At 52.5% G+C, this 18,609-nt stretch overlaps 1 protein-coding gene across 8 annotated transcripts in view; it reads left to right on the forward strand.

Moving 5' to 3' along the window:
• Window positions 1-18,609, forward strand: part of LOC118019098 (paladin) — an 88,295-nt gene that overhangs the window by 37,798 nt on the left and 31,888 nt on the right. For 3 of the 8 annotated variants that reach the window (XM_035017974.1, XM_035018012.1, XM_035017996.1), the window contains exon 2: window positions 17,293-17,506. In XM_035017974.1, coding sequence (XP_034873865.1) covers window positions 17,322-17,506 — 185 coding nt within the window. In that variant the 5' untranslated portion in view covers window positions 17,293-17,321. Of the gene's footprint in view, window positions 1-5,107; window positions 6,896-12,891; window positions 13,385-16,762; window positions 16,887-17,292; window positions 17,507-18,609 lie in introns of those variants that run through there. The other 5 variants (XM_035018004.1, XM_035017957.1, XM_035017986.1 and 2 more) reach the window with 5 other exon arrangements.

Below are 18,609 nucleotides of genomic sequence, written 5' to 3' on the forward strand. Positions count from 1 at the left end.
ATTCTGTTAAGTGATGGTCATCTGACACCGTGTCCATTTTAATGACTACACGATGACATCCACGATACAGCGGACTTTGACCACGGTTGATGTGAAAGATGTTTTCAGGCTTTGACTAAACTAAGCAAAGCTATGATGAACATTTTTGTGGCCATATCTCTGATTATTTCCTTGGAATCAGCTGATAGGAAAATTGCCAGATCAAAGGGTTGTGTGTTGTTAAGGTATTTTAGAATTAGTGCCAGATTGGCCTCTAGGGAGTAGTGCAAGGTGCATCCTGCCAGGTGTTTCGGAGGGAGCCCGTCCCTGGCACCCACCTGGACGCTGGGTGTTTTCATGCTGTTTTATCTGATAGAATGAGAGGCAAGATGGGGCATTTCATGCTTTCAAGTTTTTTTTTTTTAATTTTATTTATTTATTAGAGAGAGAGCACACGAGAGAGAAGGAGAGGCAGAGGGAGAAGCAGACTCCGCACTGAGCAGGGAGCCCGATGTGGGGCTCAGTCCCAGGACCCCGGGATCATGACCTGAGCTGAAGGCAGATGCTTCACCGACTGAGCCACCCAGGCGCCCCTCATGCTTTCAAGTTTTTAAATTACAAGTTAGGTTGAACGTCTTTTTCTCACATTTATTGTCCATTTGTATTTCTTGGCTGGGTTTTTGGGGTTTTTTGGGTCTGTTATACTCTCAAGATATACTTGTTTTTTGGCTTGAAAAGAGCCATATCGAATATGATAAATGATAAAAAAAATGTCAAAAATATCTTTATCCAGTTTGTCATTTGCCTTTCAGCTTTGTAGTTTTTCTGTGTTGGTTAAAAGCTGACCATTTTTTTAAAGATTTTTCTTTTTAAGGAATCTGTAAACCCAAATGGGGCTTGAACTCACAACCCTGAGATCAAGGCTCCATCTACTTAGCCAGCCGGGCGGCCCAAAGCTGACCATTTTTTATGTAGTTTGATCTACTGATGTTTAACTATATGTCTTCCTAGCATTGTATAGAAAGTTCTTTTCTGCCCCCAAATTCTCTTCTCTCACTTATGTGGTTTCCTTTCTACTATGTCATTGGTCATCCTTCTCCACTTCCTTCAGGGGCATGATGTTAGGGGAGAGATAGTTTGGAGAGTGAGAGTGTGACCTTTGAAGGTTACCCAGACTCTCTGAACCTCAGGGTCTGTACCTGCAAGATGGGACTGATGCTAGTACATGTTAACCAAAGGGTTTATGGGAGTTAAATCATAGCTGTTTGCAAACCTTTTAGCTTCAGGCCTCCTTCCTTTACACTATTAAAAATTAAAGACTCCAAAGAACTTCTGTTTATGTGGGTTATATACATAAACTGATATTTACCGTATTAGAAATTAAAACTGAATATATTTAAAAACATACATGTGTAAATTTATTTAAAAATAATAGCAAACCCATTGTATGTTAACATAGATACATTTTTTTCCCCTGAAAACTGAACTATGTTTTCCAAAACAAAATACAGTGGGAAGAGTGGCATTGTATTGCAAATACAGTGTGTTTGCAAATCACTTTAAAGATTGAAAAAAAATTTTTTAAGTAATCTCTACACTCATCGTGTTGCTCAAACTCATGACCCCGAGATCAAGAGTCGCATGTTCTACGGACTGAGCCAGCCAGGAGCCCCTGCAGATCACTTTCATGTCTAGTTTAATAACAGACCCTTGGATTCTCATATCTGCTCCATTCAACTGTTGTGATATGTTGTTTTGATTGAAGTATATGAAACAAAATCCAGCTTCAAACAGATAAGTGGTTGGAAAAGGGAAGAATATTTTATTAGCCTCTGGATATTTTCTCTTGAGACTATATAAAAATTCAACATGTTATAGTTTCTTAAAGGTCATTTGAAATGTAGAATCTGCAATCATATTAATGAATTTTTCATAATTCGTTTCATTAAGAGCCATCAGACTCTCTTGCACCCTGAATGGATCTTTGACACAGGGGTGGTTTTGTAACATCATGTATTGGCCATTGGGAAAATATTGGTTCACGGAGTTATACAGATCTTCTAAATGTGTACACATTTCATTTCAGCAACATCCAGAAATTACATATGTTAGCATCATCACCGTGTCATTGCAAAGTCTTTGTGTTTTGGGAAGCTGTCAGACTCACAATGGCTGATGCAAGTTTTCCAAAATTCAGTTGTTTCCCTTAAAGCTCAAACTTGATCATTGGCAACAGTGATCCTTGAAAGGAAAGGCTCACCTTGTTCATTTTTGAGATAATCTCTGCCAGATACCCAATTCTGAATAACTGGTGTTTGGCTGGCTGCCGGCCGTCCTTTCTGTGAACAGAGAGGCTAGTTCAGCTGAGAGCCCAGACAAGCTCACAGGTGCCTTTCCCCCAGACACCTGTCGTACCCTGAACCAGCCCAGGTACACACTGTCATCACACAGAATAGTAAACAGACGTGTACTCAAGGGCTGAGCTTCAGTGAAATTAGTTTTACTGCTTGATTAAATACTTTTTGTTTGTTTGTTTAAAGATTTTATTTATTTATTTGACAGAGAGACACAGCAAGAGAGGGAACACAAGCAAGGGGAGTGGGAGAGGGAGAAGCAGGCTTCCCGCTGAGCCAGGAGCCCGATGTGGGACTCAATCCCAGGACCCTGAGATCATGACCTGAGCCAAAGGCAGACGCTTAACCACTGAGCCACCCAGGCGCCCCAAGACTTTTTTTTTAAGATTTTGTTTTTAAGTAATCTCTACACCCAACATGGGGCTCAAACCCATAACATTGGGATCAAGAGTTGCATGCTCCATTGATTGAGCCAGCCAGGTGCCCCTCATCAAAGACCTTCTGGCATATTTTGTCACTCTGAGTGACGGGCAGCCTGGTTGGGGGCCAGTGCCATGCCTCCTGCTGAGTCTCACCTCCTGCTGAGTCTCACCTGTAGCTTTTGCTCCATCAGTGTCTTCACTCATGGTGAGAAGGCGATGATACTTGGTACTGTCCCGAGACTAGTCTTGACCTTGAAGACACCTGGAAGGCACTGGGGACCCCGGCTCTGTGGAGCATGCAGTGGGAATTGTGGGTCAGGTGGTAGGGGAATGGCTTCTGTGCAGGGCCTGGCCCTCTCTTGGGCTCTGGGATGTCTTGCCCACTGCCACAATTATCCTCTCCCCGCTAACAAACCTGAAAGTGCACCCTGGGGTGGGAGGTGGAGATGTAAGCCACTTGAGGTTAGTTCATCATTTGTGATTTCAAATCCTGCTCAATCTGCTAATGTGTTCAGTCCTTAGGAGTGAATGAGGAGTCCAGGGGACTTTTGAGGTGCCCCTTTCTTCTTGTTCCTCCGGGAGGCAAGGAGAGAGAGAGAGAGAGTCGACAGGAGAGACCCAGGGGTCTCAGCCAGGCAATTCTCCTGCAGGGGTGGGGTCTGTTTCTCAGACGGGGGCCCTCAGAGTCACCCTCCCCGCTGCCTGGCTTGAAGGGGTCTCCACAGCCTCTGGCCTTCATGTCGCTTCCTCATTAACCTTCTCTGTCATGTGGGACCCAGGGGTCAGCGTCCTTCCCCCGGGCCCCATTTTCTTATGCTGGTTCAAACAGGGCTGCATTTACAGAGTACCTGCTGGGCCCTGGGCCCTGGGCTGAAACCTACCTGTGCTGGGTCATGTGCATTTGCAGCATGGACACCCGCAGAGCTGACCTTTTCTCGGTGTTCTTCAGACACCTGTCCAGTTTCGTTCCTTCAAGTGGCTACTTTGTGCCAAGCACCAGGGTGCCGTCGAAGGCCAGCCCCGGCCCCGGCCTGGTGGGCTTCATGGAGGCAACGGCCCTGTGGGATGTGGCCTGGGGGACGTGAAGGAGGCTCCCTGGTTGAGGGGATGGGGGTCTGCTAGGCAGAGGGAGCGCGCGGGGCAGGAAGCTGTGGAGTGAATGAGCGTGAGGCCGTGTGTGGCTCTCAACCTCATCTGCCGCTCAGCAGAACACACTGGCGTCTGTATCATCTTGCTAGAGGGAAAGCTGACTGCGTGGGACCCACAGAGAGCTGGCCCAGCCTTGTCCATGGTTATAGGAAGAATTTCCGAAGGCACAGTTCCTGCCTTACAGAGATTCTAGAACGTCCCAACCTAATCCCCTGGCCTAGTAAGATGCACCTCTGCTTTATTATTATTTTTGTTGTTGCTAATTATTTGCAAAGGCCCGTTGAGATGTCTGTGCCTGGGACTGTAAGAATTTCACTTTGGCTAGAGTTGAGAGGACAAGGGTGGGGGCTGGGGAGCACGAGGCTGGAAGGGGAGGCTGGGTCTGCTTGGCAGAAGTCATGGATCGCTCTGTAGTTCCTCCTTGAGTCTAAACTGAAGTCTTTTATGCTGATCTGTCTCCTCTGCTTGGCGTGCTTCATTCTGTGGGGCAGGAGAGCTCTTCCTCCCGGCCCTGGATGGACGTGCTCAGGGAGGCAGATGGGCCGGGACCTGCAGAGGCAAGGGTCGGAGATCCCTGGTCCTCGCCCTGCTGTCCAGCTGCCTCTGGGCAGTTGTCTGGCCTACTCTGGACCTCAGCGTCCTCTTCTGTAAAATGAGAGGAACAGACTGGGCACTCGAAGGTGCGTCTGACTCCGACTACGAGATACGTGTTGGTGCACAAGGTGGATTTACACTGTGTGTGTGTGTGCGCGTGCGTGTGTTTGGGGCCACAAGGCCCCTGCCCTGGGTGCAGACCTGAGGGTTTTACCCTCCCCTCCCCCGCCCCCAGCTGTCCCCTGCCCCACAGTAGGGGACTCCGCAGTGGTGACTTCCATCATGTTTGTTCTGCAGCTGAGGCAGATGTTTCCGGCAGCTGGCCACTCAGCCTCCTGCCCTATTTTTAGCTCCATTGTTACCCGCCCCGGGCATCTGGCTGCCTGGGGTGCACATGACAGGCCGTGGCCCTGGAAGGGGTCCTCTTCTCGGGGTCCAGCTTGTTCTCTGCCTTCCACCAGGTTCCTGCTTTACGCTTCCCATCGTCTCTTGGGAAAGTGAGGGTAGTGTCGGGGAAATGGGGGAGGGTGGGAGGATGATGCGGTAGAAAGAGCCCCGGCTGTGCCAGAGGCCTGGTTCTGTTGTTCTGTCACGTGAACTCTCTGAAGCCTCAGTGTTTCCATCTGCTGACTGGCACAGTGGCTGACATATCTGCCTTTCTCAGAGGATTGTTCTGAAGCGGAAATGAGGTAGTGAATGTGGAATTTATTTAGGAAAAAGACATATGGAACCTACAGCTATGGTGGGCTTGGCTCTGTGGGGGCCCTGGAGGAGCACTGGATCCAGAGCGGGGAGACGGAGCATGTGCTTACCAAACACCAGGCCAGGGAGCTCAGCCTGGGGTCGCGTGGGGCCCAGGCTGCAGGCTGGAAGGCTTGCAGGAAGAGGGGGCATTTCCACTGGGCGTTGGTGGAGGGCATGAGGGGGTGAGGGAATGGATGGTGTTCCTGGCTCTGGGACCAGGGATGACAGATGCATGGGGGCAGGGAACTGCTGGATGTGTCCTGGGAGGTCTGAGCAGGAAGGGGTTTTGAGCATCCCTGGCCAGGAGCTCTGGAGCATTCCTCCCTAGGAGCAGCCGCGTGGTGGGGCTGGGGGCAGGAGGCTCTGCATCTCCCTTCCTGGGCTGGCTGCTGGCAGAGCGGCTCTGCTTCTGTCTATATTGCACATCGGGCTGTGTTGCACACTGGACTTTCATCAAGGATTGAAAGGGCTCAGCTGGTAAAATGTTGGAAAGCCTCCCATCCTGTCCAGCCCCCTCACTTTCCAGATGGCAATGAAGTATGGTCCAGAGAGGGCTGTGCGGAACTTGAGACCTCTCGGAAAGCCCAAGCTGGAGAGGAACGTCTCCTGGGGCTTTTGCTGCTCTGTACCGTACGGCATCTGGAACCGGGATTTGCCTGGAAGGTTGGCATGTGGAGGTTAATAGGGGGTGCTGAGGGTGGGAAGGGGGGCATCTTGAATGCCGGGCAAGGGAGTCTAGACTGAAAGCCACAGACGTGGAAGGATGGGGACAGGCCCCAGAATTGGGTCATGGATTTTCACAGCTTCTTGAAAGGATGCCTCAGGCCCTCATGACATTACTGGAGGTCAGAAGTGGGGGTCCAGCCTAAGGTCTCACTGGCCCTTTGGGGTCCAGTCCCTGGAAGTGGCCAGGTGAGTATCAGCAGGCCCAGAGCCCTGGGTGGGGTCTCAGGAAACTCTAGATTTCTACTGACACTGAAATGCCCAGATGGCCAACTTCTTGGAGCTGAGCAGGTGAGCGTGTCCACGTACTCTTAATTCTGTCCTCCCAGGGTCTTCCCCACTGGCGTTTTGGCTCCCCTTTCCCCCAATCCCAGGTGCATGGAACCTGGAGATGGACGGTGCCTCATACTCTTTCAGGAGCAGAATGACTGCCCTCCCGGAGCAGGCTGGGCCCTCCCTGGGGAGTTTTACATCCCCCTCCTCTCGCTCCTCCCTGAAAAATCCAACAGGCAGGGGACCTCCCATCCAGATAACACCTTTTTGTTTTCCAGAACAGCCCAGGAGGGCCAAAGAGAGACTCCAGATGGGGAGACACCTGTAGTTAGTCTCTCTCTGCCTTTTTGGAGTCATGGAGGCCAAGCCTCTCTCTACAGGCTGGAACAAACATTTAGCTGCTTGGAGCTTCTAAATCTCTGCGGCTGACTTGGGGAGAACTGCTGCACCACGCCATCTAGCAATCTTTGGTGCTCTAATGGTGTCCTGTGTGCATCTGCTCAGCCCCGCCGTGGGCCCTGGTGGCTGGAGACATGTCTTCTGTATTCTGTGAACCCCCACACCCCAGCACGGGCTGGGCTCACAGGATCCTGGTGTCGCTCTGCCTGACTCTTACGAGCAGGGAAACTTGACATTCTCCTGCGAGAGGGGAGAGAAGTAAGTTCTGTCTTTTTGCCATGTGGCGTGCGGTCACTGAGGGTCAGACCTAAAAATAATGGAGTGCATTAGTCAGGATTAGATTTGGCTGCGAGTAATAGGACAAGCCAAGTAACAATGGTTTATACAAGATGGAAGTTGATTTCTATGTCCTGTCCAAACCCAGAGCTTTGCAGCCCATGCCTGGGGTGGTGGTTCCACTCCTCGGATTCCTTGGGGGAACTTGACCTCTCCCATTCAGAGGGTGTGGCTTCACGTGCTCATGGTTCAAGATGGCTGTGAAACTTCAGTCATCACATCTGTGTTCCAGACAGCAGGATGGAGGAAGGGAGGAAAGGGGGGGCTCATAGGGAAGATTCTGGAACTTGCCACGTGACACTGCCCCTTATGTCCCATTAGCTGGGACTGGTCACAGGTACCTGAGGGGAGATAGGGAGGGGGCTCCTGCCCCTCATCTGGTTTGTTTAATACACATGGCAGGGAGGGAGGGGGTGGAGGCATGGTGGGCATTTTGGTCAAATCCGAGGACGCCCCCAGGCCGAGAAGTGGGGCCAGTCTCCCCCAGGGAGATTCCCCCCTGGGGAAGGTCAGTCTTGACTTGGGACCAGAAAGCCCATGCCCCAGGGCCAGCAAGAGGGAGCAGAGAAGCTCTCTGGGGGTTAGGAGGCAGCCCAGTGGCATTAGTCAGAACAAGGGAGGTGCACCAGCCTCTCCTGAGGGGGTCAGAGTCTGCCCGGGAAGTGTGGCCTGTGTCTGGGCTGCTGGGGCCACAGGGAGAGGACACGCTCCCCCCACTGGAGGGTGGCAGGGAGGCCAGGGGACTCACAGACTTGGGGGCTCGCAGAGGGGCTGCAGGTGCTGTGACAGGTGGAGAGAATGCCGCGAATGCAGGGCTGCCCCAGGGAACCCTTGCTCACCCCCTCGAGGCCAGGGAGGGCCCCAGGACTGCCTCCCTGCCGCGGCGCCCAGGGCTTGCACGCCACTTCAGGAGAAACCAGACATCTGCACTTTTATTCGAAACCCCTTGATTTTTAAGTACTGGCAGCTAATTAGAGTGGAAAATAAACCTGCAGGGATCAAGCAACCGCTTTGATCTTCGGACTACGAACCTCCTCCCTCTAGATGAGATGCTTCCTGCGTCTTCAAGGGGGAGAACCTGGGGGAATGTGTGGAAGACTCGCTTCTTGTGAGGCAGCTTAACTTTTTTTTTTTTTTTTAAAGATTTTATTTATTTGACAGAGAGACACAGCGAGAGAGGGAACACAAGCAGGGGGAGTGGGGGAGGGAGAAGCAGGCTTCCCGCGGAGCAGGGAGCCTGATGTGGGGCTCGATCCCAGGACCCTGGGACCATGACCTGAGCCGAAGGCAGACGCTTAACGACTGAGTCAGCCAGGCGCCCCACAGCTTAACTTTTTAAAACTTTCATTTAAAAAATGTTTTCATCGCCAGTTTTGTATTTGGAAAACTTTCAAGCCTCCAGAAGAGTTGAGAGGAGAGTATAGTTAGTGTCTGTCCTCGCTGGTGGCTGATGTTCACTCCATTTGCTTGTGCTGTCTATCTCTGTCTCTCAACCACCTAAAACTGACAGACTTCAAGGTGCTTCATCTCTAGACACTTCATCTTGGGTCTCCCAGGAGCACAGTCTCCACCATATCATCACACCCAAGGACTTAACTTATTTATCCAACATGCAATCCATATTCAAAATTTCCCACTTGTCCCCAGAATGTTCATTATAATCTTTCCCCCTTCCCTAATCCAAGCTCCCATAGAGACGGAGCTTTCTGTCAGGCAGAGCTGACCTACAGGGGAGTTTCAGAGGTGGTGGTGGGACTCCCCAGGCTTGGAGGCAGGCAACGAGGGGTGCTGGAGAGAACCCTTTTCCTTCCTGAGGGTCCCAAATTCCAGGAGCCTCAGGGGCCATGCTGGAGCATGTGGTGACAAGGGCCAAGGTGTTGGCTGGCCACAGAGCTGGCAGGAGCCGCTTCTCTGTCCTCTGCCTGTTAGGGGAGCCGGGAGGGAGGCTAGTCCCCACCCTGCAGCGTCTCCCAGCTCGGGCGCTCCATCTACAGTGGGACCTGCTGTCCCTTGCTGGCCCCCGCTTGCCACAGCTCCTCAGTGGGCTGCCCAGACCCTCTGCCCACTCTGTCTACTCCTGGCTCCAAGCCCACCCCAGTGTCATCTCAGGGGGTGACAAGGATGACTTCTCCCTGGCCAGAACCTGGACCCTCAAAGGCTCCCTGCTGTTTGCAGGCTGAAGCCCAGAACTCCAGGCCCATCCCGCAGTGACAGTCCACCTGCTGCATATGTGGTAATATTTCCAGACATTCCTCCACCTTCTGGTTTTAGCTTTTAGACCTTTGTGTTTTCAGTTTAGAAAAAAAGTGAAAACATTTTGGAAACACGAAGTTTAGCAGATGAAGTTCTCCTGCGATCCCAGACCCCTGGTGGCTTTATTTTGTATTCTGATCTCCTCGTTTTCAAAAGAAGGAGGCTGAGGGATGGAGGTGGCGGATGGATAGGTTTGGGTGACCCTCAGAGATATGAGACGATGGGCCACGCGGCAGAAGCCACGTGACTCTGCCTCTACTGAGCTGTGGAGCCTGGGGTAATTCCTGTCGTTGGCCCTGCTTAGCTGCATCCTCTGCTGTAAAGTTGGGGGGGCGCAGGTCATAAACCCTGTCTCACTTCCTTTTGAGGTTGTTGACATTATCAAAGACCAAAACCCCGCAAAGACATGAAAAATCCCACCAGGCTGTATGAGTGGAGTGATTATCGTGGGAACGTGGATGGCAATGGGCGGCGGGACTCGGGCGGGGGACAAAGACACAGCTGGAGGAGCACAGTGGGGGGCGAGGGGGTGCCCTAGGTGAGGCGCTGTGACCTTTGTCCAACTCTGAAACCATTGCAAATAACTAGACTTTAAAACAACGTTCCCAAAGTAATCTTGTGCATCGGTGGAAATCGAGAAGCGATGGATAAGCAAAAGGAAAGTAAATACATCACTCGGTGCCCCCACTCAGGAGTAAGTAAACATCCTTCCTGTCTTTTGTGCCTCCTTGTTGTGGGGTGCCGCCCTTGTTCCCATCACCGAGGAGCCAGGCGGGGTGGGGAGGTAACGAGATGGAGCTGATTTGTTCCGTCATTATGTGTACGGCCCCTCCCCTGAGCCAGGCAGCTGACGGAGCCAGGAAGGACGCAGGATGGCCCCTGCCAGGAAGAGCATGCCATGGAAGGGAATGGAGTGTTCCATCTTGCGATGATCACAATGGGCTGTGGGTGTTGGGGGGGGGGGTGTGGGTGTGTCGTCAGGGAGGGCTTCCTGGAGGCGCTGGGCTTTAACCTGGAGGGGTGGGTGGAATGTGGGAGGGTGGGGGTGGGGTGGGGGGAGGAGGGCAGTCCAGGGGAGAGGAGGATTGGGTGGGAGTGACTTCCCCCTCACCCTCTTGTGAAGGACTGAGACCTGCTCCTCGGTGCCATTGCCCGCTCCTCTCGGAGGCCTAGAAGCTGCAGGTGCCTGAGGCTGGTCATATGCTCATCTCATAAATATTTCCTGAGCATCTGCCGGGCGCTGTCCTGGTGCTGGGGCCGCCGTGTGGACCAGTCAGGCACTGCCGGAGAGGGACGGGGGAGACTGAGGTGACACATACACGCCTTCAGTGAGGCAGCCGAGAAATAAAAGGGCTCGTGGATGGACAGGGACTGTGGTGTGGGGTGCTGTGGGCAGACAGAGTCATCAGAGGCTCAGAGAGGCCTCCCTGAGCGGGGACATTTGAGCCAAGACCACAGGAGGGGGCAGCCGTGTGAACAAGCTGAAGAAGGTTCCAGGCAGAAGGGTGGTAGGTGCACAGCCTTTATGAGTAGGCGTGGGCCTGGGGCGCTGGAAGAAAGAGGGCCCTGTGGCCTGTGGCTGGAGCGTGGAGGCAAGGAGGACACAGGGTGAGTGAGGGCGGAGGGGCGGGGCCTCCTCAGCAGGGGACAGGCCTGGATGTTGCAGTGTTATCTGATTCCGGGGTTTTAAAGGATCCTCTAGCTGCCGCATGGAGGATGGATTGTGGGGGGACAGGAGCGAAAGGGAGGAGCTGGGGGTCTGGACCAGGTGGTGGCAGAGGCGGGAGGGAGTGAGAGGGGGCAAACCCGTTCTTCTGTGGGGAGAGTTCCAGAGTGGGCAGAGGACTTGCCCAAAGCCACACAGAGCAGGGCTCTCCAGGTTCATGGTGACAGCCAGGAATGGATGGAAACCTCCCTAGTGGCCTCCCGGACTGACCGAGTGAAATGGGGAGTTAGAACTGTGTGTTAACCCCGCTCTGCCCTGTTGCTTGCTCGGGATCGGAGCCGGCCTTCCGCTGAGCCCACCTATTCCTCCCAACACTTCCATTTAATAGGCCTTGTCTGGGTGAGGCCCCCGGCCCCGTCAGGGAGGTTCACATCCAGCGGTGGCAGGGAGGGGACGTGGGAAGGAGGGGACAGACATGCATGAGGATGGGGCCCTGGGGGGGGGTGGTGATGAGTCGGAGCCCCTGCTGTGTGTCAGGCTGGCTAGCTATTGCTTTCTAGGCACTCACTGATTTCAGCCTCATACAGCCCAGCTCAGGAGGCACAGGGACGCCCCTCCTAAACTGACACCCGGGGAAGGTAGCCACACACCGAGAGTCACTAAGGAGTGGTGGAGACATGAATCCGCCAGTCTTGGGCCCCAGAGCCCACGCTTCCTGGAATTGGAGCTGCTGTATCCCCGACTAGGTCCCGGGCCATTAGAGAGTCACTTGTAGCTTCCGTGAGTCCCCACTTCTCTGTCTGATAAGTGAGAATGTTGGCACGGGCTTCCCGGGAGTTGCCATGCCCGGAACAGGGTCATTAAGTTCTTACCTGCAGCAGGTGTGGGGCTCTACCCTGACGGCCCCCCCGCGACCCGAGGGGTGCCCGCTGGACCGAGGAGCACGGAGACTCAGCAGCGTTGTCCTGGAGAAATGTCCCGTGGGCCGCCTGTGTCATTTTAGTCGTGTTAAGAATGTGAAAAGAAGGGGCGCCTGGGTGGCTCAGTGGTTAAGCGTCTGCCTTCGGCTCAGGTCATGATCCCAGGGTCCTGGGATTGAGTCCCACATCAGGCTCCCTGCTCGGCGGGAGGCCTGCTTCTCCCTCTCCGACTCCCCCTGCTTGTGTTCCCTCTCTCGCTGTGTCTCTCTCTGTCAAATAAATATAATTAAAAAAAAAAAAAAAAGAATGTGAAAAGAAATAGATGAATGTAATTTTAATAACGTTGTTTAACCCAATATATCAACATAGAATCATTTTGACATGTATCAACATAAGAGATTGTTAATGGGATATTTTACTTTTTTTGGTACTAACTCTTTGAAATCTGTGTGCGTTTTACACCTCTAGCACATCCCGGTGACATTGCTGGATCGTTAGAAATGGTAAAGCTGTCTTCTAGAGTGGCCGTATGATCTTACACTTCAGTGGCCACATCTGAGACCCACTTTGCTGCACATCCTCACCAGAGCTTACTGGTGTTGGTCTTTTAACGTTTGTTAGTCTAATGTGTTTCCCTGATGATGAATGGTGCTGGGTGTATATTTATATACTTATTTGGCATTTGCATATACCTTCAAATCTTTGCTCATTTTTATTATTTTTTTTAAAGATTTCATTTGTTTATTTGACAGAGACATAGGGAGAGAGGGAACACAAGCAGGGGGAGTGGGAGTGGGAGAGGGAGAGGGAGAAGCAGGCTCCCGGCGGAGCAGGGAGCCCTATGCGGGGCTTGATCCCACATGACCTGAGCTGAAGGCAGACGCTTAACGACTGAGCCACCCAGGCACCCCTTTTACTCATTTTTAGAAAAGGGTTTTATTTTTAAGTAACCGCTAACCCCAACATGGGGCTCGAAACTACAACCCCAGATCAAGAGTCGTATACGCCACTGGCCAAGCCAGCCAGGTGCCCCATCTTTTACTCATTTTTCATTGGATTTCTTGTTAATGTGGTACCAAGTTGGTACCAAGAGTTGACACCTCTTTTTTTTTTAGGGTCAGGATTAAATGAGATACTATATGTCAAGTGCTTTGCACCCAGAGATCCACCCATTGGCCTTCCCTGCATCCCGTCTCTGCAGTGAGGGCCACTGGCTATCTCAGGCAGGGTGACCACACACCCTGATTTGGCTAGCGTAATCACACACTTGTGCAATATCTGCTCAACACCATCTCCCTGTGCTCACAACAGAATCTTCCCCTTTGCTCAGGCTAGAGGGGGCGGGGCCCAGCCAGGGAGCCTCCGCGTGGGAGGCAGGAGCTCTGGGTTTCAGTTCTGTCCTTGTGACTTGGAACACATCGCGTTCCCTCCCTGGGCCTCCGTTTCCTCATCTGTGGAAAGAGAGGGTTGGACTTGCTGGCCTCCAGGGGCGTAGCCCGCTCGGAAGCTGCTTTTGGGGGCCTGTGGTCACAGCTGGTTGTGGTGGTTCCTGGAGTCACATCTTGTTCTGAGGTGGGACTTGGGATTTTGCAGGAGGGTCTGGGGTCCATCCCGGTGGGCAGGGAGGGAGGAGAAAGGAACGGGGCTGGGGTCAGTAGCTGATGGGCAGCTTTCCACTTCAGTCCCAAGAGCCAAACTCTGCTTTGGAAAGGCCCACAGGGTTTGCCAAGCGTGGAGGTCACGGCTGCTGCGTCGGGACAGGGACAAAGAAGGTGGGGGCTTGTGAGCTTTGGATTACAGGTGTGGAAACTGAGACCGGAATGGGGACGATTCAGTTCTCCAGAAACAGACTTAGACTCACGAGGTATTTTGGGCTGAGGCCTGAGGGCTCTGCTCTTGAACCTCTTGCCTGTCCTCCCTGCTCTGGCACCTCCTCGGCTTGAATGCTGCCATTGACGAGAAGCTCATCACTCTGTAGCCTGAGTATTTGTGCTGTAGCATCAGGCAGTCAGTTGATGAGCTGGAGCTCATGTTGAATTGTTCCTGGGGAAACAAGGTCACTTCTCTGCCACGGATTCCACGAATGGGAGGCAGCCTCCCATACAGAACATTTTGGTAGACTTACAGGAGATTTATGAATATCTCTTCACAACTAAGTAGGCAATAAATCAGACCCTTGATATAAACGTAAAAAAATAAAACTGAACGGTCAGAAGGCACATTCTAAAAAATATAACCTAGTAAATAAAAGAGAATGAAGGTTTACCAATAAAGTAAAATTCTCAAGAAACTGTTGAGACTTAGAAAATTATTTTAAAAATTAAACATTTAAATTTTATGCAAAAACAAAAATACTTTCTTATAAGGGCCTTTTATCACTTAGCTCTAAAAAATGTTTTAAAAATTCACAACAGAAATAAGAGGAAATAAAGTTTTCTCCCAATTAGAATATTCCGTGAAGCACCTCGTTTTCTCCTAAGTTTTCCTTAAGCTAAAAAAACATAAAGCAACAGATGACATTAGTGTGGTATAGAGTTAACTGTAGATTCATTGCTATTTTCTTTATCCTGCGGGTCCGGGATGAGTGCAAGCCGTGTTTCCAGACATCACAGTGGCAGTGGGGTGTAAACCACCCGCGAGCTCCATGGCGACCACGTCCCAGTCTCAGCGGCACAGTGGGGATGACAGCCTTCACTCAGGATCCGATGAAGTTCTGGACTAGCATAATTGCAAACAATCCAGGCTCCATGGACCACAACTTTCAGTCTGCCTACATTCCACCCTGCCCTCCCCATTCTTCCCCCAAGCAGAGGTTTGAGCACTAGGGACCCAACTAACACCCCCCCACCTGACCTTGCTGACCGCCTTCCCTGGTAGTGGGCAGTTGGGGTGTGACCACCAGGACCTCCAGTCTTAGGAGCCAGATCTGTTTGAATCTGGAAGAGGCTTTTGGACCATGCCGTCCCTACTGCCATTTTAGGGCTGGGGACATGGGGAAGTTGCTCTGGGCCCTGCAGCATGGGGCCAGCAGGAGGAGGCCCCTGGGCTGGTGAGGCTCACTCCTGGCAGGGTGGAGAGGGGTTTCAGGAGGAGTCTTACAGAGTGGGAGGCCTGGAGATCCCGGGGCTTCACCCTCCTCTAGACAGTTTGGAAGCCAGTCAGCTTTCAAAGGATATTGTCCTTCCCCCAGCCCTCTAGCCTGCAGCTATGCACATGTGTATTATCTCCCGGCTGCCCTGACAGGGCACCAGCTGGGGCCTGTTGTCGACTATGGAGCCCGTGAGACACGGGGGTGGCTGCAGCTCAGCCCAAAGCGGGCAGGGCCTGGCCTGGCTGGGCAGCTGTGGGCAGCTGCTGCCTCCTCTAGGCCCTTCCCATTTCCTGTCCCTCATGCCTTCATTTGGGACAGCTACCCGTGCCCCTGTTCCTGGAGGAGACTGTTCCTGTCCATGCCTCCTTGGCCCGGGCTGCCGGAGGGAACTTTGGTGAGCTGGGTTGGGGGAGAAGTGGAGAGAAGTTTCTGGCTCTGCTGTTGGCAGGCTGGGGCCCACTGTGGAGCCCCTCATGCTCTCTGAGCAGCCCGTGTTTCTGTTTAGGAACAGAGGCTCATTCCGTCCACGTTTGACAGAGACAAAGAGAGAGGGAAAGTGGGAGAGAGGGATGGAGGGAGGGGGAAATTGGACGGGGTGCGATGGGGCTCTTATAAGCACAAGTGTGCATGTTGACAGAGCTGTTGCATGGCTACTGGGAGTTTTCAGGGATGACAAGGCAGGGCCCGAGGGAGAGAGGGAGCCCTTTCCAGACTGCAGAGGGACAGGGACAGGTGGTGGTTTGGGAAGGTTTGAGGAGGGGTGGATGAGTCTAGTCATTCTGTCTAGGCGGCTCTGGGGAGGGGGAGCCCGAATACTCAGGGCCTGGGGGAGAGAAGGCCCAGTGAGCTCAGCCTTCACACTGACCCGCTGACCCTCTTCCCCGGGTGCCGCTGCTGGTTTCCAGAGGACGGGGTGGTGGGAGCAGATTGTCCCCACCATGTGGAGCAGCTCACCCTGGGCTGAGGGCAGCTGAGGGAGTTGTTGTGTCTAGGGACGGCTCCTCACACCCTCCAGCAACTCCTCACCCGTCTCTGGCCATTTCCCCAGACATTCTCTTATCTGTTCTCAATAGGCTTTAACTTTATTACCCAGTTAGTGTTCAGAGGAGAAAAAGCAAAAGGAGAAGACAAATGAACTCTCATCTCATCACTTGGTGATAACTCACATTAGCATCTTGATGTGTATCTTCCAGGCTTTTCTCCTGATACACTTTCATGAATTAAAATGGGACTGGAGCCCGTTCTTGCCTTGCAACCTGCTCCTTCTATCCCTGTGTCCTCCATGTCTTTCCAGATCCCATCAGTATGATCTTTTCAATGGCTGTTTAACCTTTGACCTTAGAGATGCCCCAACTTTATTCAGCAGAGCCGCTCTTGTTGGCTGGAGGTGGTTCCCCGTGTTTTGCAGTTGTAAACAACACCTCCGGCAGCAACACATCCCAGAAGCCTGGTTTTTGCGAACATCCTTAAGTATTTCTCTGGGAGAGAGCCCACCAGGGGAATTGCTGAGTCCACCAGGGCACCCAGCCTGCCTCGTGGGGGGCGGAATCTTTGGCTGTTGATGGGGATATTGATGATTGGTGATGTCAAGTTCAGGGGCCTGGTGCTTTCACTGAACCCTTGGATGTCCCCAGCCTCATTTTGTGATATTCATGGCTAGAGTGACCTCCTGTATCCTGTTTCCATCCACATTCTCTCTCTCTCTTTTTAAAGATTTATTTATTTATTTTAGCACGCGTGTGTGCGAGAGAGAGAGAGAGAGAGAGAGCACGCAGTGAACAGGGGCAGAGGCAGAGGGAGAAGAGAGAGAATCTCAGACTCCCTGCTGAGCACGGAGCCTGATGCTGGGCTTGATCTCATGACCCTGAGATCATGACCTGCGCCGAAATCGAGTCGGATGCTTAACCAACTGAGCAACCCAGGTGCGCCCCCGCCTCCACATTCTTCAGAGCCAAGCTTGACTTCCTTCTGCACCTGCCCCAGGTCTTCCCACTTCTGTCCATCTGGGGGGCCCTGCCTCTATGTGGCCTGACCCAGTCACTTAGAGCCCGAGGTCCTGACCTGGTGTGGAGGGCTAACCCCTTCCTAACGGTCATATTTTTGCCAGGGGAGTATAACCGTAAGGGTTCAGGGGATGTGTCTTTATGTCTCTTCATGTCCGTAACCCACCCCAAAGCAGAAGCCAAGGGACAGGCGCAGGGTAGGCATTCAGGGAACACTGGGAAGTGGCACACCTGCCCTCTGTCTCCTGCTGCAGGCTGAGCTGGTGCTTTCTGGGCCTCAGACTTGGCATCTGGGCGGTGGGGGTGGAGGTGGAGCTGGGCTAGGTCCCTTCCTGCTGTGGATTTTCCCACCCCTTCCACACACCCCATGCCTTCTCATCCCGCAGGTTTGGGGTCCTGAGGCTGCCAGCGGACTATGGGTACTACGGCCAGCACAGCCCAGCAGACGGTTTCGGTGGGCGCCCCCTTCGAGGGCCTCCACGGGGGCGGCACGATGGACAGTCAGCACTCACTCAGTGTCCACTCCTTCCAGACCACAGGCTTGCACAACAGTAAGGCCAAGTCCATCATCCCCAACAAAGTGGCCCCCGTCGTGATCACGTGAGTGGCGGTGTGTGTGTGTGTGTGTGTGTGTGTGTGTGTGTGTGTGTGACCGTGTCCCTGGAAGACATGGTTGGGGCAGCTTCCCGGAGGAGTGGTGGCATAAAGCACTGAGTCTACAATTTCATAGATGAAGATCCTGAGGCCCAGAGAGGTTAAGCAGTTTGTCTGGAGTAACACAGCAAGCAAGTGCCTGAGTGGGTCTCTGTTGTGGGTCTCTTAGCTCATGTCCATAGGGCCAGGAAGCATGGAGAAGGAGAAGTGGCCGGTGGGGGGACACCCTTCTGAAAATCATTTTTGGCCAAACATTTTCAAACAGAGTTTATATACTAAGGTGCCTAAAATTTAGATTTTTTATTTTTCACAACTAGTAATTATGGTTTGAAACTGAGGTTAATACCAGGTCGTAAAAGAGCTGTGGCTGAAAAAGCTGGAAGCTCTTGGTCACCTCTCTTAATTAGGTCCTTGAGGGACTTTCCTGGAGGAGGCTGAGGGTGGGTTCAAGCACCATATTTTGAGACACATGGATACACTACATGTGTCCAGAAGAAGAGGGTCCAGAAGGGGGCTCTGCAACCCTGTCTGCCCTGTGGGGTCAGTGAAGGAGTGGGTGCTGGGAGCCAGAGGCCAGGAGGACAAGAGAGGCATGGGCTCTGTCTCCCGGTGAATCGGGCAGCCTCAGCTCACGTCGAATCTGCCTCTGGGCCCCTCCAGCACACAGGAAGTAGGACACAGTGAGCTAAGAATGAACTGTATTCTACACATAGAAGTTTGGCAGAGACCTAGCGGATGGGACTTTGTGTGTCAGGAGACCTGAGGGGTGGGAATGATAAAGCGGCCTGCTGGCTTTGGGGCCTGACAGGAAAATTAGAATCCTAATCCCTTACTGTGCTCGTGATAAGGGGAAGAGAAGAGACGTGATATTGTCTCTCTACCAGAGATGACACATCTAGGTTTGGCCCTTGAGGGCAGTGTCGGAGACACACGTCCTGGGCTTTGCTCTGTGACCTCAGGCAAGTCCTTTCCCCTCTCTCGGTCTTGTTTTTCTTTCTTTCTTTCTTTCTTTCTTTCTTTCTTTCTTTCTTTCTTTCTTTCTTTCTTTC

Source organism: Mirounga leonina, unplaced genomic scaffold (assembly GCF_011800145.1).
Source record: "Mirounga leonina isolate KUSES-001 unplaced genomic scaffold, KU_Mleo_1.0 Mir_107, whole genome shotgun sequence".
NCBI lineage: Eukaryota > Metazoa > Chordata > Mammalia > Carnivora > Phocidae > Mirounga > Mirounga leonina.